Source organism: Somniosus microcephalus, chromosome 20 (assembly GCF_052327205.1).
Source record: "Somniosus microcephalus isolate GS21.2 chromosome 20, FLI_Smic_1.0, whole genome shotgun sequence".
Lineage (NCBI taxonomy): Eukaryota > Metazoa > Chordata > Chondrichthyes > Squaliformes > Somniosidae > Somniosus > Somniosus microcephalus.
The window spans coordinates 67023569-67049334 of record NC_141006.1 but is presented as its reverse complement, the minus strand read 5'-3'; the positions used below and the strand labels follow the sequence as shown (position 1 = coordinate 67049334).

The following is a 25766-nucleotide window of genomic DNA, read 5'->3' as shown; positions in this document are numbered from 1 at the left end:
TGACCAAAAGATTGGTCAAAGAGGTAGGTTTTAAGGAGCGTCTTAAAGGAGGAAAGAGAGGTAGCGAGGCGGAGAGGTTTAGGCAGGGAATTCCAAAGCTTGGGGCCTAGGCAACAGAAGGCATGGCCGCCAATGGTTGAGCGATTATAATCAGGGATGCTCAAGAGGGCAGAATTAGAGGAGCGCAGATATCTCTGGGGGTTGTGGGACTGAAGGAGATTACAGAGATAGGGAGGGGTGAGGCCATGGAGGGATTTGAAAACAAGAATGAGAATTTTGAAATGGAGGCGTTGCTTAACTGGGAGCCAATGTAGGCCAGCGAGCACAGGGGTGATGGGACTTGGTGCGAGTTAGGACACAGACAGCCGAGTTTTGGATCACCAAGTTTACGTAGGGTAGAATGTGGGCCAATTAGGGAGGAAGTCACTGACAGAGCACGTCAACATCAGACGTGCTATCTGTCAAGACTTCTTGGAAGAAGAAATGTCAGCCTTATGTTCAGGACTCATCAAACCCTTCAACTTTGTCGATTTCAGATGGCTGTTGATTCAGAGGATCCAACAGCCAGTCTGAAATCGACAACAAGGATGTCGGGTCTCCCGATCCAGAAAGGATGAAGGCTGTAGGAAGAAAACAAGGTAAGTGAACATTTTTTTTACACTTATCACTCACCTTACATACTTACCACTCCACACTTGCACCCATCACTCACCTCTACATCTTACTTCCAAGTGCCTCCAACCGCCGCAGACCTCCTTCACCTCTCCTCCAACCCGGCGGGGTTCTCCGAGGTCGGGAAGCCTTCACCTGTGAAGGTAAAATGGCACTAATCTTTTTCCTGCCTGTTAACTACCTGTTAACAGGCAGTTAAAAGTATTTAATGCCTTTCCCGCCTCCAGGAGACGGGACCCGAAACAGCACATCTTCCCGCCTCCTGGCAAAAGGGCACGGAGGCAGGATGGGGGCGGGTTTGCCATCCGCCCCCACTTTCTGCTATTTTACCAGCAGTCCTGCCTCCATGGGGCTTGGAAAATCCAGCCCATAGTGTCTGAAGAAAAAGAAAGAACTTGCATTTATATAGCGTCTTTCTCAAACTACGGAGTCCCGAAGTGCTTTACAGCCAGTGAAGTACCTTTTGAAGTGTGGTCACTATTGTAATGTAGGAAACGTAGTGGCCAGTTTGCGCACAGCAAGGTCCCACAAACACCAATATGGTAATGACCAAATAATCTGTTTTAGTGATGTTGGTTGAGGGATAATTATTGGCGAGGACACCAGAACGCCCCTGCTCTTCTTCCAATAATGCCATGGGATCTTTTATGTCTCCCTGAGAGGGCAGACGGGGCCTCAATTTAACATCTCACCTGAAAGACGGCACCTCCGACAGCATAGTACTCCCTCAGTACTGCACTGGGAGTGTCACCCTGGATTATGGAGAAGGTTGGGGGAGATGCACAGCAGGACAGAGTCGGAAGAGCTAAAGACTTGAACTAGGTGTAGGATTGGAGAAGTTGACTGAAGTAGGGTGGAGTAAGGCCATGGACTGAGTCAAAGTGGAGGAGGACAAGCATTTTGAAATCAATGCATTGTGGGGACAGGGGGCCAATGACATCCTGTGTGATTGGGGGTGATAGGTAAGTCTGACTTCACAGACTTAATAGAGCCAAGAACAAAGGACCTATCAAACATTATAGAACATGGCAGCAGCCAGGGAGTTATAACCAGTCTGAATTGCAGCACTCAGCAAAAAGATGAAACTTAAAGTGCACTCCATGATATCTGCCATCTTGAATACCCCTGAATAGACACTTCTATTCACAGGTACTTTAGCCTTGCAAGGGGATCTGCGTCCTTCAACGCTTGAAACAAATTGACGGTTTCTTGATACAGTAGCAGATTCAAGCAGGCAGCTGTGGATTTATACAGAACTGCAAAACTACAGTAACTTTCCTCAACAATTAGACTAAAATTTACCTCAAGATGTACCTTTGAGACTACAGCCCTCACAGTAAGTGCCTGAACAATGGCTTTCAAGACAAAGTCCTGATGATGCGAATTATCCAATCCCTCTAATAGGCAAAGTAATATAAGACTGCATCTCTAGGTAGTAAGTTAATTCTTCACAAATGACTGTCAATTAACACAGTGGGCTGAATTTTGCCGGCGCTCAGAGTGCGGGTTTGGAGGCGGATCTGCTGTCAAAATCAAAATGATTGACAGCGGGTTCAGTACCTGCTGCGAACCCACCTCCATGTAAGTTTCCAGAGTGTCGGGTCTGCGATTTCAGAACAGACCCGATACCAAGCGGCGGGGGGGGTATTTAAGATACATAACTGAAATAACAACAGAAAATGCTGGAAACACTCAGCAGGCCAGGCAGCATCCATGGAGAGAGAAACAGAGTTAACATTTCAGGTCTGGGACCCTTCATCAGAACTGGAGAAGGCTAAAGATGTAACAGATTTTAAGCAGGTGCAAGGCAGGGAAAGGAGGAGGGGAGGAGGGAACTTAAAGAAACATTCTGTGCTAGGGTAGGAGGCAGGAGAGATAAAATGTTGCAAATGAAGATGGCAAAAACAAACAACCTGAAAAATGGGGTCAGGGGTTATAGCTCCATTTTTCAGGATATTGGTACATGGATGCTGCATGCTGCTGAGGGAAGCTGAACGCGTTGTAGTGCTCGAACTGTATGTAGACCAAGTAGACAATCCGGCTTTCCATTCACAACAGACACATCCGTTGAGATTGTTTACTTGCCATATTCAATGTCTTATCAAATGCAAGTAACTGGATTGGCACATGGTATAGCTTCACTTGAGAATTGGAACTAGCAAATAATAGATACGTAACTTGATTGATCGATCATATTCAGTGAACACCTTAAATCAACGATAACTCGAATTTATGTACCTTGAAAATGTACTATTATTGGCTTGTTGCTGAGGCCATTGTCGGGAGCGTCGAGAGCAGAGACTCAGTGAGTATTTAAACTCACTTTCGCGGGCTTTTTTTCCACAGGCCATTGTCGGGAGCGGTGAGAGCGGAGTTTCAGTGAGTATTTCAACTCACTTTCGCAGGCTTTTTTTAGAGGCCATTGTTGGGAGCGGTGAGAGCGGAGTTTCAGTGAGTATTTAAACTCACTTTTGCAGGCTTTTTTTTTTTTACACAGGCCTTTGTCGGGAGCGGTGAGAGCGGAGGTTCAGTGAGTATTTAAACTCACTTTCGCGGGGTTTTTTACACAGGCCATTGTCGGGAGCGGTGAGAGCGGAGGTTCAGTGAGTATTTAAACTCACTTTCGTGGCTTCTTTTCCCCCACAGGCTTACCAATCTCGCAGACCGGCGGCGGCGTTCCAGAGCCACGTCACGATTCAAAACATGACGCGGGCAGGAGGAAGCAGCTGATTGGGTGAGTACTTATACTACGCTATAGTTTGACAGTTAAGGTTCATCGTTTAAAAAGTTTAGAAGGTCTTAATTTTGTGGTTATAGTTTCTAAGGTCTCTGTTTGTGTAGCGGGGAGTGCTAGGAAACAAGGGCCCTTGAGTACATCATTTAATTGTAGTATAATTGGTGGTATTGATTTAATTTAAATTAATTAAAGGGTAAGTCATGGCAGCACAGCTCGGCCCCGTGGCATGTTCCTCCTGCACTATGTGGGAAATCAGGGACACTTCCTGTGTTCCTGACGACCATGTGTGCGGGAAGTGTATCCAGCTGCATCTACTGACAGACCGCATTGCAGCGCTGGAGCTGCGAATGGATACAAACTGGAGCATTCGCGATGCTGAGGATGTCATGGATTGCACGTTTAATGAGTTGGTCACACCGCAGGTAAAGGCTGCACAGGCAGGAAGGGAATGGGTGACCGCCAGGCAAAGTAGTAGGCGCAGGCAGGTAGTGCAGGTGTCCCCTGTGGCCATCCCCCTCTCAAACAGATATACTGCTTTGGATATTGTTGGGGAGGATGGCTTATCGGGGGAAGGCAGCAGCAACCAACTTCCTGGCACCATGGGTGGTTCTGCTGCACGGGACGGGAGGAAAAAGAGCAAGAGAGCTATAGTGATAGGGGATTCTATTGTAAGGGGAATAGATAGGCGTTTCTGCGGCCGCAAACGAGACTCCAGGATGGTATGTTGCCTCCCTGGTGCAAGGGTCAAGGATGTCTCGGAGTGGCTGAAGGGCATTCTGGAGGGGGAGGGGGAGGCTGAACAGCCAGTTGTCGTGATGCATATAGGTACCAACGATATAGGTAAAAAACTGGATGAGGTCCTAAAAGCTGAATATAGGGAGTTAGGAGGTAAATTAAAAAATAGGACCTCAAAAGGTAGTAATCTCAGGATTGCTACCAGTGCCACATGCTAGTCAGAGTAGAAATAGAAGGATATTTCAGATGAATATGTGACTAGAGGAATGGTGCAAGGGGGAGGGATTCAAATTCCTGGGACATTGGAACCGGTTCTGGGGGAGGTGGACTCCGAGGAACTTAAAGCTGTCCACCCTTTCCACCACAGCCCCATTGATGTGGATGGGGGTGTGACTTCTGCCTTTAGACATGGCTCCAGGGTGACCAAGGCTGGGGATTCAACATCCAGGGGTATTCAATATTCAGGAAGGACAGGCAAAAAGGAAAAGGCGGTGGGGTAGCATTGCTGGTTAAAGAAGAGATTAACACAATTGTAAGGAAGGATATTAGCTCTGATGATGTGGAATCTGTATGGGTACAGCTGAGAAATACCAAGGGGCAGAAAATGTTAGTGGGAGTTGTATACAGACCCCCCAAACAGTAATGCTGAGGTTAGGGATGGCATTAAATGGGAAATCAGAGATGCAATAAAGGGCACAGCAGTTATCATGGGTGACTTTAATCTACATATAGATTGGTCTAACCAAATTAGTAACAATACTGTGGAAGAGGAATTCCTAGAGTGTATACGGGATGGTTTCCTGGACCAATACGTCGAGGAACCAACTAGAGATCAGGCCATCTTAGACAGGGTATTATGTAATGAGAAAGGATTAATTAGCAATCTTGTTGTGCGAGGCCCCTTGGAGAGGAGCGATCATAATATGATCGAATTCTTCATTAAGATGGAGAGTGAAGTAGTTGATTCAAAGACTTGGGTAGTGAATTTAAATAAAGGAAACTACGATGGTATGAGGCGCGAGTTCGCTAGGATGGATTGGGGAACGTTACTTAAAGGGTTGATGGTGAATAGGCAATGTCAAACATTTAAAGATCGCATGGATGAACTACAGAATTTGTTCATCCCTGTTTGGCATAAAAATAAAACAAAAAAGATGACTCAACATTGGCTAACAAGGGAAATTAGGGATAACATAAAATCCAAGGAGAGGACATATAAATTGGCCAGAAAAAGCAGCAAACCTGAGGATTGGGAGCAGTTTAGGATTCAGCAAAGGAGGACAAAGGGATTAATTAAGAGGTGGGAAATAGAGTATGAGAGTAAGCTTTCAGGGAACATAAAAGCTGACTGTAAAAGCTTCTATAGATATGTGAAGAGAAAAAGATTGGTAAAGTCAAGCGTAGGTCCCTTGCAGTCAGAATCAGGGGAATTTATAATGGGGAACAAAGAAATGGCAGACCAATTAAATACATACTTTGATTCTGTCTTCACAAAGGGGGACACAAATAAACTCCCAGAGATGTCGGGGAACATAGGGTCTAATGAGAGGGAGGAACTGAATGAAATCAGTATTTGTAGGGAAATGGTGTTAGGGAAATTGACGGGATTGAAGGCCGATAAATCCCCAGGGCCTGATAATCTACATTCTAGGGTTCTTAAGGAACTGACCCTAGAAATAGTAGATGCATTGCTGGTTATCTTCCGAAATTCTATAGACTCTGGAACCGTTCCCATGGATTGGAGGGTAGCTAATGAAACCCCACTATTTAAAAAAGGTGGTAGAGAAAAAACAGGGAATTATAGACCGGTAAGCCTGACATCGGTAGTGGGGAAAATGCTAGAGTCCATTATAAAAGATGTAATAGCAGAGCACTTGGAAAACAGTGACAGGATCGGACAAAGTCAACATGGATTTACTAAAGGTAAATCATGCGTAAGTTAAAGCACATGCGATTAGGGGTAAGGTACTGACTTGGATAGAAAACTGGTAGGCAGACAGGAAGCAAAGAGTTGGAATAAACGGGTCTTTTTCCGAGTGGAATGCAGTGACTAGTGGGGTACCGCAGGGATCGGTGCTAGGACCCCAGTTATTCACAATATATATTAATGATCTAGACGAGGAAACTAGATGTAATATCTCCAAGTTTGCAGATGACACAAAGCTGGGTGGGCGTGTGTGCTGTGAGGAGGATGCAGAGAAACTCCAGTATGATTTGGACAGGTTGGGCGATTGGGCAAATGCATGGCAAATGCAGTATAATGTGGATAAATGCGAGGTTATCCACTTTGGTGGCAAAAACAGGAAGGCAGATTATTATCTGAACGGCAATAGATTGTGAAAAGGGGAAGTGCAACGAGACCTGGGTGTCCTTGCGCACCAGTCACTGAAGGTAAGCATGCTGGTGCAGCAGGCGGTTAATAAGGCAAATGGTATGCTGGCCTTCATAGCGAGAGGATTCGAGTACAGGAGCAAGGATGTCTTGCTGCAGTTGTACAGGGCCTTGGTGAGACCACACCTTGAGTATTGTGTGCAGTTTTGGTCACCTTATCTGAGGAAGGATGTTCTTGCCATGGAGGGAGTTCAGCGAAGATTCACCAGACTGATACCTGGGATGGCAGGAATGATGTATGAAGAGAGATTGGGTCGATTAGGCTTATATTCGCTAGAGTGTAGAAGAATGAGAGGGGATCTCATTGAAACATAAAATTCTAACAGGACTAGACAGACTAGATGCAGGAAGGCTGTTCCCGATGGCGGGGGAGTCCAGAACCAGGGGTCACAGTCTAAGGATAAGGGGTAAGCCATTTAGGACTGGGATGAGGAGGAATTTCTTCACCCAGAGAGTGGTGAACCTGTGGAATTCTCTACCACAGAAGACAGTTGAGGCCAATTCATTAAATATATTCAAGAAAGAGTTCGATATATTTCTTAAGGCTAAGGGGATCAAGGGATATGGGGAGAAAGCAGGGACAGGGTACTGAATTTGGATGATCAGCCGTGATCGCATTGAATGGCGGAGCAGGCTCGAGGGGCCGAATGGCCTATTCCTGCTCCTATCTATCTTCTATGATTACGGATTTGATGGTGTCCTGTTCTGATATTGTGAATGACTATGCATCATTATCATCTGTAGAGCTGCATACAGTAGGTTCTGATTCAGTAACTTGATGGATGTTGTGTTGTTTTTATACTATTTATGCTATATATATCCATGGACATGCACCTGGGCCACCATAACTCATTGAATGTTTCTGTGTGGGCCTATAATTGGGGTGATCCACAGCACTGAGAGGTGTTATCTCCTTTCCAATGTACAAGACATTCTTTGCCTTTTGTTGTACGACCACCATCGTAGAATCATTTCTACCACAGTAATAACACACATGATTGGTGGTGACTTGGCTTGACTGTGGATTTACCTTTGGGTGATGCAATTTGCAATGGACATTTATGCCATTGATAGCAACTTATTGCTTAGTTTCCATATTCAGCAGAACATTCAGTGCTTTGGCCAGGTATGCTCTTTCTCCAGGGATTGGTGGCATAAAATTTGAGACAAATGCCCTTCTATACCCTTCTATGATCTAACTGATTTCATAATCTGCAGTAGCAAAATTCCATTTTGCTGCTTGTTAACATAAATACGTGCAATCGACTAATTCATTCTTATGTTGTTCAGCCCACAGAAATATGATTAATTCATATGATGTACTTTGCTTTGGAGTGAAATCATCATTTAGGGCTTTCTTACCTTTATCTTAGGTTTGCATTATTTCCAGTATCAAAATGCATGTTGAATCTTGTAAATGTTCTACCCCATAATGCAAAAGCAAAGCTCTGCTTTGCATAGTACCAGTGATATCAAAACTCATCATGGAACAATGGAACTGTTTCATCTATTTCTCTCACCTTGAAGGAACTGAAGTAGGCTTGTTCTATAGGCCACATGTGGATACATGAGACAACCTTAAGGCCCTATTACTAGTAGAATTGAATTGTTACTTAAATGGATTTAGATATCTGGAATACACTGGATCTATGATTATTGACTCATTCCAGACATACAATGGACTAAAGATAAATAAAGCATGCATTCCCTCCAGCAGTTAATCATTCTCTCACCCCCTCGAAATTATTCATGATGCCTCACAAAGCATTGTCATCACCAAAATGTCATGTTTGTCCTTGTAAACAGTGACTATTGATTTGCAGGAAAAGTCCTTCGTTGTTACAAGTGATACAATCACTGCATGGCACTTGTTCCATCAGGCACTTGTTCCATCGCCGGGAGCAAGCAGAAGCCAAGCGCAGGCAGCGCAAGGAGTGCACGTCAACCCAAGCACCCCATCCACCCGCCCCTTCAACCACCGTCTGCCCCACCCGCATTGGACTCATCAGTCACCTGAGAACTCATTTTTAATGTGGAAGCAAGTCATCCTCGGTTCCAAGGGACTGCCTATGAGCTCCCCCTCTAGTGTCTGGATGACTAGACTACACTGACACTTGCCGAGATATGATTCTGTGGACAGCAGCAAGCCCTTTAGTACCTCATCCAAGTGACTATTCTTCATGCGTAAACCCAAGTGTTGAGTGTGGACAAAATATTTGACCAGAGAAGGCATGTGTGATCCTGTCTCCAGCTGACATTTGCAGTGTCCACCAGTCACTAGGTAGTGATCAGGGGGGTTATATTTGACCTCCCTAACCCAGGGGAACTAAGGCTAATTGTAGCCCATATTCAGTGAAATCTTAAACAGAAAGAGATTTTGTCTAATCTGAGGCCAATTTTTCAGGGTGCTCAATAAGACAACAATCACAGAATCTTACATAAGTTTTATGACAAATACTCACTGGACAATGGTAATCATAGGATTGAGCTTGAGCTTGAGCGGCCTGAAATTCCTCAGGTGTCAATCCCAGTGGTTGTGCCTGAAGGTGCCCTCTAGCACTGACCCTGCTGGTGGCTGCAAGCACTACTTCAGGCAGTTCTCTGGCTCCCCATGCATGTTGGTAATTCTGGCACCTTTGGGGTTGGGTTTCTCATGCTCTCTGCACTCAGCTGTAAACTCACTGGGGGGCTGGCGGGTGAGGGGGGGGGGGGCGTGCATCTAGGAACCTAGCCCTGATGGGGACCCTGCCATTGGGGCCCACATACGTCCTTGAGGAGGCTGGCACTACTATACCGGGTCTGCTTCCAGGCTCAGCAGTCGTAACTCCCAGTTTAGGGAATCTTCGCCCCTTGCTCCACCCTTTGGCTGTCATCCACCTTGTAATAGGCCCCTTACAAAGAGGAAACAGTGGAGACCTGAAGCAACCAGGTTTCTGCTACTTTCTTAGGGGTTCTGTTAGAGAATGGATGATTTTATTTACGTTTATAAGTTATTCCACAAGATAATAGGGTTCAATTGGCTTTCATAGGAATTAATCATACAATGATAACTGTTATTATTAATAATTACACATATACTTAAGGTCACAATTACGATAATACAATTCATCAGAGAATTCACACATTACAGGTCTCATGCTCAGGGGGAACAAATTCCTAAGAATCTGTTCTGACACCCCTCTTAACATTTTTTCTCTATTGCAGATTCAGAGGTTATCAAAGGTTTACCTCATCCCGTTATTCACTTAATGAATTTCAGTTTTAACAAGATGGCCTCTAATACACCTCATCAAGACTTTATCTTGACTTAAGTTGCCAATCAAATCATCAACTGGAGACAATAACAACTTGCATTTTTTAAGCACCTTTAACATAGTAAAATGCCCCAAGGTGCTTCACAGGAGCGTAAGCAAACAAAATTTCACACCGAGCCACATTAGGTATTAGGACAGGTGAATGAGGTAGGTTTTAAAGAGCGTCTTAAAGGAAGAGAGGTAGAGAGGCAGAAAGGTTTAGGAAGGGAATTCCAGAGCTTAGGGTCCAGGCTGCTGAAAGCACAGCCACCAATGGTGGAGCGATTAAAATCGGTAATGCGCAAGAGGCCAGAGTTGGAGGAGCGCAGAGATCTCAGAGGGGTATCGGGCTGGCTTGAGGAGGTTACAGAGATAGGGAGGGGTGAGGTCATGGATGAGATTTTAAAATCGAGGCATTGCCGAACTTTAGTCATCATTTGACCAAATTAATCAACAAAGTTCTTGGATGAGTTAGCCATCTTAGCTATAACTTCTCGAATGGCTGGCAGCTATCTCACAGCTGCAAGGCCTATGGAGGGCGATGCAGCCATCAAACAAAGAAAGTCTGTTTTTGCCTCTGCTGAACTCTTATCAGCTATATGTCCCTGTCCTTGCTTTTCATTTCACTGGAAACGATACTAACATATCCAGCCTTCTAACATACCTTTCAGCCAACGTCCCAGACACCTCCATCACTATCCCTGGGTATGTCCTGTCCCACCGGCAGGACAGACCCACCAGAGATGGCAGCACAGCGCTATGCAGTTGGAAAGAGAACCCTGGGGGTCCTCAACATTGACTCTGGACCCCGTGAAGTCTCATGGCATCAGGTCAAACATGGACAAGGAAACCTCCTGCTGAACCACCCACCGCCCTCACTCTGCTGATGAATCATTACTCCTCCATGTTGAACACCACTTGGAAGAAGCACTGAGAGCAGCAAGCAATGTTCCCTCTATTTACTTTCTTTTGGCTGCGCATGCGCAGTATCTTTACCAGCGCCAACAGCTGGTAGGCGGCCAGCCTTTACCAGCGCCAACAGCTGGTAGGCGGCCAGCGCAGGACCTCCAGATCAGTGCACGGCCCCGTATCTTAAGCGAACATTGGTCGCAAGTGCACAGAATATACTCTGGGTGGGGGACTTCAATGTCCATCATCAAGAGTGGCTCAGTAGCACCACTGCTAACCGAGCTGGCCGAGTCCTGAAGAACATAGTTGCCAGGCTGGGCCTGTGGCAGATAGTGAGAGAACCAACACGAGGGGAAAAACCTACTTGACCTCATCCTCATGAATCCACATGCCGTAGATGCATCTGTCCATGACAGTATTGGTATTTGTCGAGACGAAGTCCTGACTTCACAGTGAGGACACCTTCCATCGTGTTGTGTGGCACTACCACTGTGCTAAATGGGATAGATTCAGAACAGATCGAGCAGCTCAAAACTGGGCATCCATGAGGCGCTGTGGGCCATCAGCAGCAGCAGAATTGTATACCACCGCAATCTGTAACCTCATGGCCTGGCATATATCTCACTCTACTTTTCCATCAAGCCAGGGGACCAACCCTGCTTCAATGAGTATAGATGAGCATGCCAGGAGCAGCACCAGGCATACCTAAAAATGAGGTGCCAACCTGATGAAGCTACAACACAGACTACATGCATGCTAAACAGCAGAAGCAGCATGCTATAGACAGAGCTAAGCGATCCTACAACCAACAGATCAGATTAAAGCTCTGCAGTCCTGCCATATCCAGTCATGAATGGTGGTAGACAATTAAACAACTAACGAGAGGAGGGGGCTCCATGAACATCCCCATCCTCAATGATGGCGGAGCCAGCACGTGAATGCAAAAGAGCAGGCTGAAGTGTTTGAAACCACCTTCAGCCAGAAGTGCCAAGTGTATGATCCATCTCGGCCTCCTCCTGAGGTCCCCACCACCACAGAAGCCAGTCTTCAGCCAATTTGATTCACTCCATGTGATATCAAGAAGCGGCTGAGCACACTGGATACAACAAAGGCTATGGGCCCCGACAACACCCTTGCTGTAGTGCTGAAGACTTGTGCTCCAGAATTAGACACACCTCTAGCCAAGCTCTTCCAGTACAGGTACAACACTGGCATCTACCCGACAATGTGGAAGATTGCCCAGGTATGTCCTGTCCACAAAAAGCAGGACAAATCCAATCCGGCCAATTACCACCCCATCAGCCTACTCTCAATCATCAGCAAAGTGATGGAAGGTGTCGGTGACATTATTAAGCAGCACTTACTCACCAATGCTCAGTTTGGGTTCCGATAGGACCACTTGCCTCCAGACCTCATTACAGCTTTGGTCCAAACATGGACAAAGGAGCTGAATTCTAGAGGTGAGGCGAGAGTGACTGCCCTTGACATCAAGGCAGCATTTGACCGACTGTGGCATCAAGGAGCCCTAATAAAATTGAAGTCAATGGGAACCAGGGGGAAAACTCTCCACTGGCTGGAGTCATACCTAGCACAATGGAAGATGGTTGTGGTTGTTGGAGGCCAATCATCTCAGCCCCAGGACATCGCTGCAGGAGTTCCTCAGGGAAGTGTCCTAGGCCCTACCATCTTCAGCTGCTTAATCAGGTTATAGTGAGTAAGTGCTGCTTAATACAGGAAACTTTGTGCTATCCGGCACCGACAGGACCGAGCTGTTGCCGTTCCCTCAAAACTGCTGGACACTCCAGCGCTGATGTTGAAGCATACGGAGATTTTCAGCTCCGTGTGAATCAACAAACCCTGTTGCTTAGCAACAGCTTCTAAACAGTCGGCAAGCGTCTCTGTAGCGTCTCTAGCTGAAGCTGTTGCTTAGCTACAGACCTTGCAGAGCTTGACTGTTGAGAGAAAAAAGCAACGAAAAGAAAAAAAACGGCTCCTGATTTCTGCCAGTGGCTCGAGCTTGCCGGACATTTAGCCTCCGGATAACACAAAGTTTCCTGTAACATTGGCCCAGAAATTCGGGTCTCCACGGGTGAGTACGCACGGGGTACTTACCCGTAGGCCCAATGGAAGTGCCGGTTTCCTGCATGCACTGCGCACGCGCGGGAAACCGGTACTTCCGTTCCCCTGAAAGAAGGGGTTCAGAGTTCGAACGCGTGTGTGGGACAGGCTGCGCATGCGCATCGAACTTAGTTTTTTTTGCAGGTTTTCCCGGGAGGGCAAGTCTGCAGAATTTACACATATAAAAAGCAGGCCTTTTTTTACAAGGTAAATGGTGAATTAATTAAAATTAAAACATTTTTTCCACAGGTTTATTATTTTTAAATACTTTAAAGCAAGGTAAGTTTATTTTTAGCCCCGTTAGAAAATAAAATTATTTTTTTCAAAACTTTAAATTATTGTTTAAAATAGTTATTTCACATAATTTATAGTTTATTTAAAAAATGTGATGTTTTGGGGCCCGTAGTATTTATAAGTTTTGACAGCTCTTCCTGTCAAACTTATGAATGGAGCATTCCCTGCTCCGATTGGCTCCCCATGGCCTACGTGGTCCCAGGGGACGCATTGAACTAACTGCGCCCCTGGGATACGCAAGCACTGCGCGCCGGCAGCTGGAGCAGGCCCCGGATCGGAATTCCACGGGGGCCCACAGCTCAACGGCCGGCACGCAAGGTAAGTGCAGGTCGGGGGCTTACACCCGCGGGAAACCCCTGACCCGAATTTCTGGGTCATTGTCACCGACACCTTCCATCACTTTGCTGATGATTGAGAGTAGGCTGATGGGACGGTAATTGGCCAGATTGGATTTGTCCTGCTTTTTGTGGACAGGACATACCTGGGCAATCTTCCACATTGTCGGGTAGATACCAGTGTTGTACCTGTACTGGAAGAGCTTGGCTAGAGGTGTGTCTAATTCTGGAGCCCTCCATCATCATAAGGTCAGAAGTGGGGATGTTCGCTGATGATTGCATAGTGTTCAGATCCATTTGCAACGCCTCAGATAATGAAGCAGTCAGTGCTCGCATGCAGCAAGACGTGGACAACATTCAGGCTTGGGCTGATAAGTGGCAAGTAACATTCGCTCTACACAAGTGCCAGTCTATGACCATCTCCAATAAGAAAGAGTCTAGCCACCTCCCCTTGACAGTCAACGGGATTACCATTGCAGAATCCCCCGCTATCAACATCCTAGGGGTCACAATTGACCAGAAACTCAACTGGCCCAGTCACATATATACCATGGCTACAAGCGCAGGTGAGAGGCTGGGTATTCTGTGGCAAGTGACTCACCTTCTGACTCCCCAAAGCTTTTCACCATCTACAAGGCACAAATCAGGAGTGTGATGGAATACTCTCCACTTGCCTGGATGAGTGCAGCTCCAACAACAAGAAGCTCGACACCATCCAGAACAAAGCAGCCTGCTTGATTGGCACCCCACCCATCACCTTAAACATTCACTCCCTCCACCACCAGCGCACCGTGACTGCACTGTGTACCATCTACAAGATGCACTGCAGCAACTCGCCAAGGCTTCTTTGATAGCACCTCCTAAACCCGCGACCTCTACAACCTCGACGGACAAGGGCAGCAGGCGCATGGGAACACCATCACCTGCAAGTTCCCCTCCAAGTCACACACCATCCTGAATTGGAAATATATCGCTGTTCGTTCATCGTCGCTGGGTCAAAATCCTGGAACTCTTTCCTTAACTGCACTGTAGGAATACCTTCACTTCACGGACTGCAGGGGATCAAGAAAGTGGCTCACCACCACCTTCTCAAGGGCAATTAGGGATGGGCAATAAATGCTGGCCTTGACAGCAATGCCCACATCCCATGAAATAATTTAAAAAACTGAACTGAACTGAAATAAATACTTGCATTTACATAGTGCTTTATCAAGCTGCTGAAATGACGCTTGGAGAACAGTGACTGCTATTTAGCCAAGAGAAAATGTAAAAAAAATGAAATACTGCTCAGTTTTAATGCTGAGGACAGCAGAGGGGAGTGGGGGCGATGAGAAATGCCAGCAGAAAAGAAGAGATGGGAGAGATCTGCAGACCGAAGCTCGGAAGGGGACCTGTTCCTGATGAGCTGACGAGTGACACTCTCTGACACGAGTATAAAAAATTCTGTTTGATAAGGGCTCTGTGCTTAGTTCAGTGCCAGCGGAAAAGTCACAGAACTGGGACAAGAATTAATTGAAAAGGAATTGGACGTTAATGGTACGCGGCAACCTGACACCAGCACGTTGCGAAGGGACGTTACCTTTGACAATCAGCTCTGCAAAGTTAGACACTCCAGATCCTCTCCCAGACTGAGTCATGCATCGATACAGGTCCTGCTCCTGCTTCGTTACCTCGTGTAGCTGAAAGGTTGCCAGGATACGCTTGGGGTTGGTGTGTTTTAGAAGGGCTACCGGGATGGTGATGCCTCTGTGCTGCCTCTGTCAACAAAATCAATGCAAACATGTTTTAAAAAAAAGACAAGTGACTTTGAGAGGAAAAGTTGCAAATACTGTAGTTCATTTAACCAGTAGGTCACCCAAACAATACATCCTGCACCAATGCAAAGTGGTTTTGGTTTTGCACTGCCGAAAATTGTACGGTATATTTTGGATGTGATGTCACCCAAAGTGCAATTAGCCAAGGGGTGTGAGCTTTATACTGGCACAATCAGAGAATCTTACAGCACAGAAGGCCATTCCACCCATTCTCCAAGGTTAAATACTTATGGAGGAGAGGGGTCCATTTGACTCACTGGGATCTTTTTATGGGTGCAGTTACACACTAACATCAGTGTGGCAGTGAAACACTTTCCCCTTCGAGTGGAAGCAGAAATAATTTGACTCCCCACTGCACTGGGAACTGAAAAGTGAACTTCCCGCGCCCTACAGCAAATCCCCAGTCGCAGTGCCAACATGGTCTTCAGCAGCTTGAGTTCCAAACTCTTCTTTCTTCCCGTGGGCAGCTTTGTAATTTGTCACAAGCATTATAAACCTACTTCAGAATGAGGAGGTGAGAACTGATTTGTTACAGCCCATGTAAACGTGCCCTTATACAGTGTCAGCCATGGCTCTGTGGAAGCTCTCTTGCCTCTGTGTCAGAAGGTCGTGGGTTCAAGCCCCACTGCAGGGACTTGAGACAAAATTCAGACTGACACTTCCATCTTTCGGATGAGACGTTAAAACGAGAGCCCGCATGCTCTCTCAGGTGGACGTTAAAGACCCCCATGGCACTATTTCAAATAAGAGTAGGGGAGTTCTCCATAGAGTCCTAGCCAATATTTATCCCTCATCCGACATCGCTAAAACAGATCATCTGTTTATTAATCTCATTGTTGTTTGTGGGACCTCATCGTGAGCAAATCGGCCATGCGTTTACTACATTACTACAGTGACTGACGTAAGAAAACTACTAGGCACTTGGTCTAAGCGTTAAACAAAGCTTTAATCAACTGTTTTACAACATGGAGGTCTAGTTGTGTCCTTCACTAGTTCCTGTTAAGAATGTCCTGCGCAAGCTGGGCCCGTGCCCGAGTATTTATACTCTCCCTGGACAGCGCCACCCGTAGGCCGCTCAGTATTATTTCATAAGTCTTTCTTTCATGAATGACTGACTCATGTCAGTGACTACACTTCAAAAGTACTTCAACAGCTGTAAAGCGCTTTGGGATGTCCGGTCATGAATGGCACTATATAAATGCAAGTCCTTTTCTTTGTTCTTCTCTTTCCTTCTTAAACTACATTTTAATGTTAGCAGGGAGCTGTCTATCCCAGGGTTCAACTGCAGTACCGGCAAGCACAGTTCTGTTGGGTCGCACCCACCGTTAGCCAGCTCCCAGCATGTGCCAGATTCAAATTGGTACAAGGTTGCCCTAAAATCCTCACCAGGTACAATCTAACTTACCATTTTCTCGCATTGTTACAACTGTTCATTGACAAGAAAGCATTATTAATTGCTTTATTATTTAAACTCTAACAGCTGTTACATGCTTAATTTAGTCAGCATGAGTTCAAATCATCAGACTTGCAAACGGCAATCATTTAGGCTAATTCAACATAGCAAGCTGCGCAACAATGTAAGCTTTGTCAATCACAGATTTATCCCTTGTTCATTCAAGGCCCAGTGAATGGGCTTTAACTGTGCTACAGAGCAGGGTTGAAGAGATCAGGGCTATTGTCAATCTGGGGTCAGAGAGACCAGGGCTAATGTCAACCTGGGGTCAGAGAGAGCAGGGTTAACGTCAACCTAGGATCAGAGAGAGCAGGGTTAACGGCAGCTTGGGGGGTTAGAGAGAGCAGGGTTAACATCAATGTGAGGTCAGAAGCAGGGGTAACATGTTTGAGAAAGGGCTGACTGCAGTCTGGGGTGCAAGGGTTAAAGGCAGAATGAGGCTAGAGAGAGCCATGCTAACAGTTGTGAGTGATCAAGGATACAGAATAATTAACAGCAGTGCGTGGTTGGAGAAAGCCGGCCTATCAGCAGCAGCCAGTCAGAGGTAGCTAGGCTCACGTCAGTGCGAGCTCGGAGAAAGCGGGCCAAATAGCAAATTCATAAATTCCAAGTCTTGGTCTAGTCTTTCTCAATGACAGTAAAGTGTGTACTGGTGTTTATTCCAATTCCTGCTCTCCTGCTCACTCATCATATTGTTTAATATTTATCTTTTTCAAGCAGCTATCTAATTCCCTGTAAAAAGAATTAACAGATTCTGCTTCAAGTACGTGGCAAATAATTTCACATTCTAACCACCCTCTGTGTAAAGAAATTATTTCTGACCTCCCCTTTAATTTTTTTTTAATGATTCTCTTAAATTATCGTCTCACCAACCAATGGAAACAATCTACAGGAAACTTTTTTTTATCCGGCACGGACAGGACCGACGTGGTGCGGGTTCATCAAAAATTCCGGATAACCGAACGCTATAGTAAAAGATAGGGAGAGCTGAGAGCTCCGTATAAAGCAACAAACCCTGTTGCTTAGCAACAACTGTAGAACAATGAACACAAGTTTCAAGCGTCTCTGTAGCTTAGCAACAGCTGCAGCCACACCCTTGCACAGCACAGATGGAAGAAGGCAAATACCAATATGAAGTAAAACCTACTCCTGAATTTTGCCGGTTAACCGAGATTTCCGGTTATTTAGGTGCCGAAAGTTTCCTGTATCATAATTTGCCTCATCATGATCCTTCATAATTACATAGGATATACAGCACAGAAACAGGCCATTCGGCCCAATCAGTCCATGCTGGCATTTATGCTCCACTCGAGCCTCCTCCCGTCTTTCCTCATCTAAATCTATCAGCATAACCCTCTATTCCCTTCTCCCTCATATGCTTGTCCAGCCTCCCCTTAAATGCATCTATACTTTTCACTTCAACCACATTCTCACCACTCTTTGGGTAAAGAAGTTTCTTCTGAATTCCCTATTGGATTTCTTGGTGACTATCTTATATTGATGGCCTCTAGTTATGCTCCTCCCCACAAGTGGAAACATTCTCTCTGTATCCACTCTATCAAAACCTTTCATAATTTTAAAGACCTCTTAGTTCAACCCTCAGCCTTCTTTTTTTCAAGAGAAAAGAGATCCAGCCTGTTCATCCTTTTCTGATATGTATACCCTCGCATTTCTGGTAGTATCCTTGTAAATCTTCTCTGCATCTAATCTTGAAGACCTCTATCAGATCACCCTTTAACCTTCTCAGCTCTTGTGAAAAAAGCCTCAACTTCTCAAGTCTCCCTTTGTAACTGTAATCCCTCATCCCTGGTAATAAGAAAGAAAGACTTGCATTTATATAGCACCTTTCACAACCTTAGGACGTCCCAAAGTGCTTTATAGCCAATGAAGTACTGTTGTAATGTAGGAAACACGGCAGCCAATTTGTGCACAGCAAGCTCCCACAAACAGCAATGTGATAATGACCAAATAATCTGTTTTTTTAGTTATGTTGTTTGAGGGATAAATATTGGCCAGGACAACCAGGAGAACTCCCCTGCTCTAGTAAACCTATGTTGAACCTTTTCCATTGCTTTCATATACTTACTACAATGGCCTAAACCTAAAGAAAGAAAGAACTTGCATTTATGTCGCGCCTTTCACCACCTCAGGACTTTTGCAGTGTAGTTAATGATGTAATGTAGGAAACTTGGACACAACTTTGGCCTGAGGTCTTGTACATGTTCAACATTACCTTTTTGTTTTTGTATGCTACATCTTTAGACACAAAATTTAAAAAATCAAGATGGCTGGCACAGCACCATACTGAAGGGAGATGTCCATTGTCTAGGTGATGAGGAAACTGAGACTTGTGATGACAGCTGCTGAAAAGTATTACCTGGGTATGAGAACATTGACTCATATATTCAGGGCTTGGTGCCTACCATGATCACGTTGTAAAGTTGCAAGTAGCTATTGTTGAAATTCTGCACCACTGTTCAATAGGGTATGGTGAGTGTCCATGCGATGGTAGCAATGCAATCACACTTCCATGGTGTATTGTGTTGCTCACCATGCCATTTGTGAGGAGCTCCTAATAACTGTCGTCCACTTAGCTTGGGCTCAAACTTGTGCTAATCACTTGTTTGACAATCAACTAATGACTATTTAATTGTGTGAGGTAGGCAGGATCAAAAAGGACATGCTTGGTTAATGGAAGCTTGGAATCCAGTCAATTCTCCAGGGCAGACTTAGTTATTTGGTACCTAAGCAGGTCTGTAGCAATGTTCCCTGTAAGCTGTGCTTTGTTCTGCGTGGCCTATTTCTTTTAATGCACGGTCCCTTTAAATTTATGCGCATGCGCGATATTTATAATGTAAAAGCCAGTGAGCGGCTTGTGCATGACCTTTCAGATTACTGCACAGTTGCTCACGGTCTGCAGTACTATGGAGCATTGTTGATGATCAACCAACCAGTTTGGCTCATTATTGGAACCAGGAGGGATATACCTGTCACCGGAGGCTGGAGTTCTTCCTATTCGGCTCCAGATAGCCCTGCAGGTCAATGTCCTAATGGGTTAGGTGATCCTAGTTGTACAAGCAGTACAAATCTTACCAGTGATCTACTTTTGTCAGCTGTGTGTTTTTACCTGGTTAAACTCCAACAGTACCATTGCACACAACTCGATTCTGCTGACCTGCACCTAAACTCTCTCTACAGGGAGAGAATGTGCACTCCATATTGGGCAAAGAGAAGGCCTACAGATGGGTGCAGATATCACAGTATCTTGAATTGGAGACTCAGACATGCTGATGGGTTTGGGCATGTGTAAGATAGCGGACTGACCAAAACAAAAGTAATGGAATGGGACTTGAGCCCACAATATTCATCTTGGAGGCAAGAGTGCTACTGACTGAGTCTATCTAACACAATCGAAACAAATAAATGCATTAATTCAGCGTCTTTCAAAGGGGTTGGTGAATGGGAAAAATGTTGCTGTTTCTATTTCATTTTAGGAGACGATGCGATGGATGTTCCTTTAAAAGTGAATCCTTAATGTAAAAAAAAAACTGTTTTGCACTGTTTGATGGAAGGAAAGAGGTCCCTTTCTTAATTCCAGCAGCGTTAGCATGTAATGAACTATCTTCCTCATTTCACAGCAACCAAAGGTTAGCAAAGGAGAGACCTACAGTAAGTGCAGTTAGCCATTTGGTGTGTTAACCCTAGATGTTTCTTTGACACATTTGATATTTTGACCTTTCTCTGTGATCCACAAAACGTGTGGAGATTGAAGGAATGCTACCTGCCGACCAATGCAAAATTTACATTTCACATTTAGTCGTGAAAGGTTTGATGGCTATAAAATTGACTTATTTACCTGCAGCAAGAGTGTTTGTGTCTCGGTTGTTCTCCCAACTGCCACGCACTGGAACGTTGCATTCTGCCCAGAATTCGTCTCCACATCTCCGAGCCACAGAAAGTGCGGGGTTTTATCTACGAACACAAATAGAGATTGGATGTTCATGCCTTAATTGAAAAACTCTTACTCGACAATTAGGACAGTGACTAAAAGACATGTCCAGTTTAGGATTGGACAGGCCACTTCTAGGGTGAGGTGCCCAGAAATTTGTTAAATGTAAACCAGTTGCCAGAATGTAGTTTTTCATTCTTCTATACATTTTGGTGTGGAAAGGTTCATTAGGCTGTGAAGGTTTTCAATGAATTTCTAATCAGCAGCAAAGCAAATATCAAAACTGAAGCAATAATTCCTCTTTCCTGTCTAGTTTTGGAGTTAGCAAAATGTGGTAAGCCTATCCCCAATGCTATGTGGCAATCCACAGTTATGGCACAAGCCTTTGCAGATGCACATGCAGATGCAGTGTATAAAATAACCACTGGGATATGTATAGAAGAAGCAATTCAGTCTTTAATTGGCCTCCTTTTGGTTTTGCTTAGTGTCTCTCCGGTGACCAAAATAACATTTGGGACTCAGAACCATATCCTATTTATTCAGTGGCCTAACCATGTCACTTATTAAAGCCATCTTGTAGGCCTCATCTTATCTACACTTTTTTAGTTGGCTAAATTAAGATGGTAACTGAGGCACCAACTAAACTAAATGAACTAAAAAGATTAACAATGTTTGAAATATTTGAAACACTTAGATATGAGGATGGGCTGATGGCACAGTGGGTTAGAGTACCAGTGCCTATGAAATGGACCAGTTGGTTGTGGGTTACATTGGAACATACAAACCTGGAAGAGGGCATCAAGAAAGTCCCAAAGCTTGAAAAATACAACAGATTATTCTATTTCTCATAGAATTTTAAAGCACAGGAGGAGGATATTTAGCTCATCACACCTGCGCTGGCTCTCGAAAAAAGCCACACTCCAAATCCCATTCCCAAACATTTATCCACATCCCTCAGTCACATTCTCTGCCTGTATCTATCCACTTCATTTGCTGATAAGCATTCCCTTACAACACCAGTGTGTATCCATGCCCATGGCTTCTCTGCAGGATATGTTCCTGATCTCAGTTGTTTCACAATACAGGTAACACCAGGCACTTCACTCAGTGAGAAGGAGGGAGAAAAATAAATCTGGTGAAACAAGTCACCATGGACCACTCTGGAGGTCCTTCTAATTACTCAGTGCGGTAAGACTGAGTAGAAAGACCAGCCTACCTTGGCCCAGAGAGTGGGCTGTCCAGAATTTTCTAAAATGTAAATCAGATATCCAAGTATGTTAACAGAACAAAGTCCTGCTTTTCCCACATCTGTGTCTTTTGATGCGTAAGCATCACTAATGAAGGTTTTCAGGGCATTTTCATCACCAACAAAGCAAACATCACAACTCGAGCCTTGATCTCCAACCTCTTCTTGCCCCATATTATTTTACTGAATGTCGGGTTTTGGATTTGGCAATGGGTGGCACCCCAAGAATACAGAGATAAAAGATTGGGATGAAGAGGGGGAAATAATATCCATAGACAATGTCTGTTATGGTCATGTAATATTCACCACCTAAATAGAGAAGCTCAGCACCAAAAAACATTAATGGTCTTGAACACCTACATGATACCATTAAGCAAATTGTACAAGCGATAGGAATGTCTAATGTTGTGAAGTCTTTGACAGTAGGGTTGTGTTGATTACTCACTTTTAACAGATTAAGTGCTTTGACAGGAATTTAAATAATTGATCAATCAACTTATCACCAAGTCAGCTGTTAACAGCACATCACAGTATTCTACAGCCAAAGTTTTAAGACATTTTGCTTTGTGAATATGATGAAATCTGACCATGTAAAATTAGCCACAAAGCCCTGTCTATAGTTATCATCAAGCTCACAGTTCAAATTTGCCTTCTCCACACAGGGCTATGTATATTATTGTCATAAGGCAGACTGGAAAGCATCTTCAGTAATTAGTTTATCAGTTGAGCACTGTAATTCTGTGTTGGGTAAGAAACGTGGTTTGAGGGAGTTGCAACTTTGACGCCAACACAAAACCCCAACTACACATCTAACCAGGAATTTGCCCTGTTTTTACCAGGGTCCACGGATGCAAACAACAAAGTCTTCACTGAAGTCGATCCCAATTGAAAGCAATATATTTCCAGGAGCGTGAGGTACAATAAAAAAAAAATGACAGACTGAAGTTATTGGGACATGGACTATCCCACTGTGGTGGAAGCAGAATCCATAACAGCTTTTGAAAGGTAAAGTTGGTAAATACTTGAGGAAGAAAAAAATTAAAACAATATGGAGAAAAGGCAGGGATTTGGGAATAAGTATATAGCACTTCAAGAGTGTTGACGCAGACACTATGGGCACGTGACCTCTCCCTATGCTGGAAAATTCTATGACTGCGATTCCATGGGCCAGTGGATAAATGCCTTGTCTGGCATTTCATTGGGTCATACAGGTCAGAGAGATCGCATGAACAATCTTTGTCTGGGTTAATTGAGTTAGTCAAGTTTGGCTGGGGTGCTAAAATAAGCCATGGTTCCCGCTCTTGATCACTATCCAGTGGTACAGTCAAATAACCTACTGACACTCATCAACTAGGTTCGCACAGGAAGAACTACTCAAATAATGAACCGCATTTCTTTGGCAAAATAGAAGAGGACAGAGGAGAGGAGGGGGGAAAATTGCATGGGCGGGAAGGGGGTGAGGACAAGATAATGACTAATTTCACAAGGCCCTTTTGCCAGCATGGACCCTTACCAACGAGGGCGGGTCAGAGAATAAAGGCTATTGCATTTTTAGCCCTTTCACCAACATGTATCCGTGTCCAGTGAATCTCTGCAAAATTACCGCATAATGTAGAATGCAAATCTTTTCAAACACATAATATAATAATGTAGCATCTGGGCAAATTATTTCTCTACATAGCCATCTGTTGAAGTAGGCAGCACACAGGGGCTCAACTGTTAACCCCTACCACATGGAACTTATAGAAGAAGTTGTACATCATCATCAAGACATATCCTCCAGTACATGCCAATGAGCTGCCCCAGTCCAGGGAGTCAGTCAAACCCCAGCCCTCAGTGCACTTATGAGTCTATCTCTGTCATTGCCAGTTACCCTCTCTCACTACCAGCCAATCATGCTATGATTCTATGATTTCTCTTCTGTCCATTTCAGGTGTCTGCGGATGAACACTGCTAGGTTCACTAGCGGCCTGCATTGCTACCAGTTCTCTACTGAACGGCAATTTTTCCTTTAAACTTAACATTACAGAACAGAATTATAAACAGCACATGGAAAGTATTTGCATAAATCAAGAAATAAAGACAATGAATGAAGCAGGGAACTGAGAGAATTCAAATTACCACATGATTAGTTTAAGCATTTGCGGTTATTAGCAAACAGAGGGTTTGGATGCAATCAGTCATGAGAAATTTTGATTTGTGAACATGCTGAAATCTGATCATGTAACTTAGTATCAAAAATCAAGACAATTGTTATCATCATGCTCATTGCAGCAAACTTTATAATTCTGTTGGTGCTTAATTTGAGAACGAATAAGCATATAATGAAGGAGCATTCTGGTAATTATCACGCAGGCATCTCATAAAATCATAGAAAGTTACAGCTCGGAAGGAGGCCATTTCGGCCCATTATGTCCCAGCCGGGCAAAAAAGAGCTTTCTAGCCTAATCCCACTTCCCAGCTCTAGGTCCGTAGTCCTGCAGGTTACAGCATCCCAAGTGCACATCCAAGTACTTTTTAAATGTGATGAGGGTTTCTGCCTCTACCACCCTTTCAGGCAGTGAGTTCCAGACCCCCACAACCTTCTGGGTGAAGAAATTTCCCCTCAAATCCCCTCTAAACCTTCCAATTACTTTAAATCTGTGGTTTTTGACCCCTCTAAAGGAAATAGGTGCTTTCTATCCACTTTATCTAGGCCCCTCGTAATTTTATACACCTCAATAAGGTCTCCCCTCAGCCTCCTCTGTTCCAAGGAAAACAAACCCAGCCTCTCCAGTCTTTCCTCATAGCTAAGATTCTCTACTCCCAGCAACATCCTTGTAAATCTCCTCTGTACCCTCTCTAGTGCAATCACATCTTTCCTGTAATGTGGTGACCAGAACTGCATGCAGTACTCTAGGTGAGGCCTAACTAGTGTTTTATACAGTTGAAGCATAACCCCCCTGCTCTTGTAGTCTATGCCACGGCTAATAAAGGCAAGCATTCCGTATGCCTTCTTAACCACCTTATCTACCTGGCCTGCTACCTTCAGGGATCTGTGGACATGCACTCCAAGGTCCCTTTATTCCTCTACACTACTCAGTATCCTACCATTTAATGTGTATGCCCTTTCCTTGTTAGCCCTCCCCAAATGCATTACCTCACAGTTCTCCGGATTAAATTCCATTTGCCACTGTTCTGCCCACCTGACCAATTTATTGATATCTTCCTGCAGTCTACAGCTTCCTTCTTCAGTATCAACCACAGCCGATTTTAGTATCATCTGCAAACTTCTTAATCATACCCCCTATATTCAAGTCTAGATCATTGATATATACCACAAAAAGCAAGGGACCTAGTACTGAGCCCTGCAGAACCCCACTGAAAACAGCCTTCCAGTCACAAAAACACCCATCATCCATTACCCTCTGCTTCCTGCCTCCGAGCCAGTTTTGAATCCAACTTGACACTTTGCCCTGGATCCCATGGGCTTTTAACTTCATGACCAGTCTGCTATGTGGAACCTTATCAAAAGCCTTGCTAAAGTCCATATACACTACATCAAACTCACTACCCTCATCTACCCTCGTTACCTCCTCAAAAAATTCAATCAAGTTTGTCAGACACGACCTTCCCTTAACAAATCCGTGCAGATTATCCTTGATTAATCCGTGTCTTTCTAAATGAAGATTTATCCTGTCCTTCAGAATTCTTTCCAATAATTTTCCCACCACCGAGGTTAGGCTGACTGGCCTGTAATTAATCGGTCTATCCTTTTCTCCCTTTTTAAACAAGGGTACCACATTCGCAGTCCTCCAGCACCACACCTGAAGCCAGAGAG

At 44.6% G+C, this 25766-nt stretch overlaps 1 protein-coding gene across 7 annotated transcripts in view; it reads right to left on the bottom strand.

Annotated features, from left to right (window-relative positions):
• Positions 1-25766, bottom strand: part of ptprub (protein tyrosine phosphatase receptor type Ub) — a 1172978-nt gene that overhangs the window by 470633 nt on the left and 676579 nt on the right. For all 7 annotated transcript variants that reach the window (XM_085962902.1, XM_085962905.1, XM_085962901.1 and 4 more), the window contains 2 exons: positions 20608-20723; positions 15064-15241 (listed from right to left, as the gene is read on the bottom strand). In XM_085962902.1, coding sequence (XP_085819028.1) covers positions 15064-15241; positions 20608-20723 — 294 coding nt within the window. The remainder of the gene's footprint in view (positions 1-15063; positions 15242-20607; positions 20724-25766) is intronic.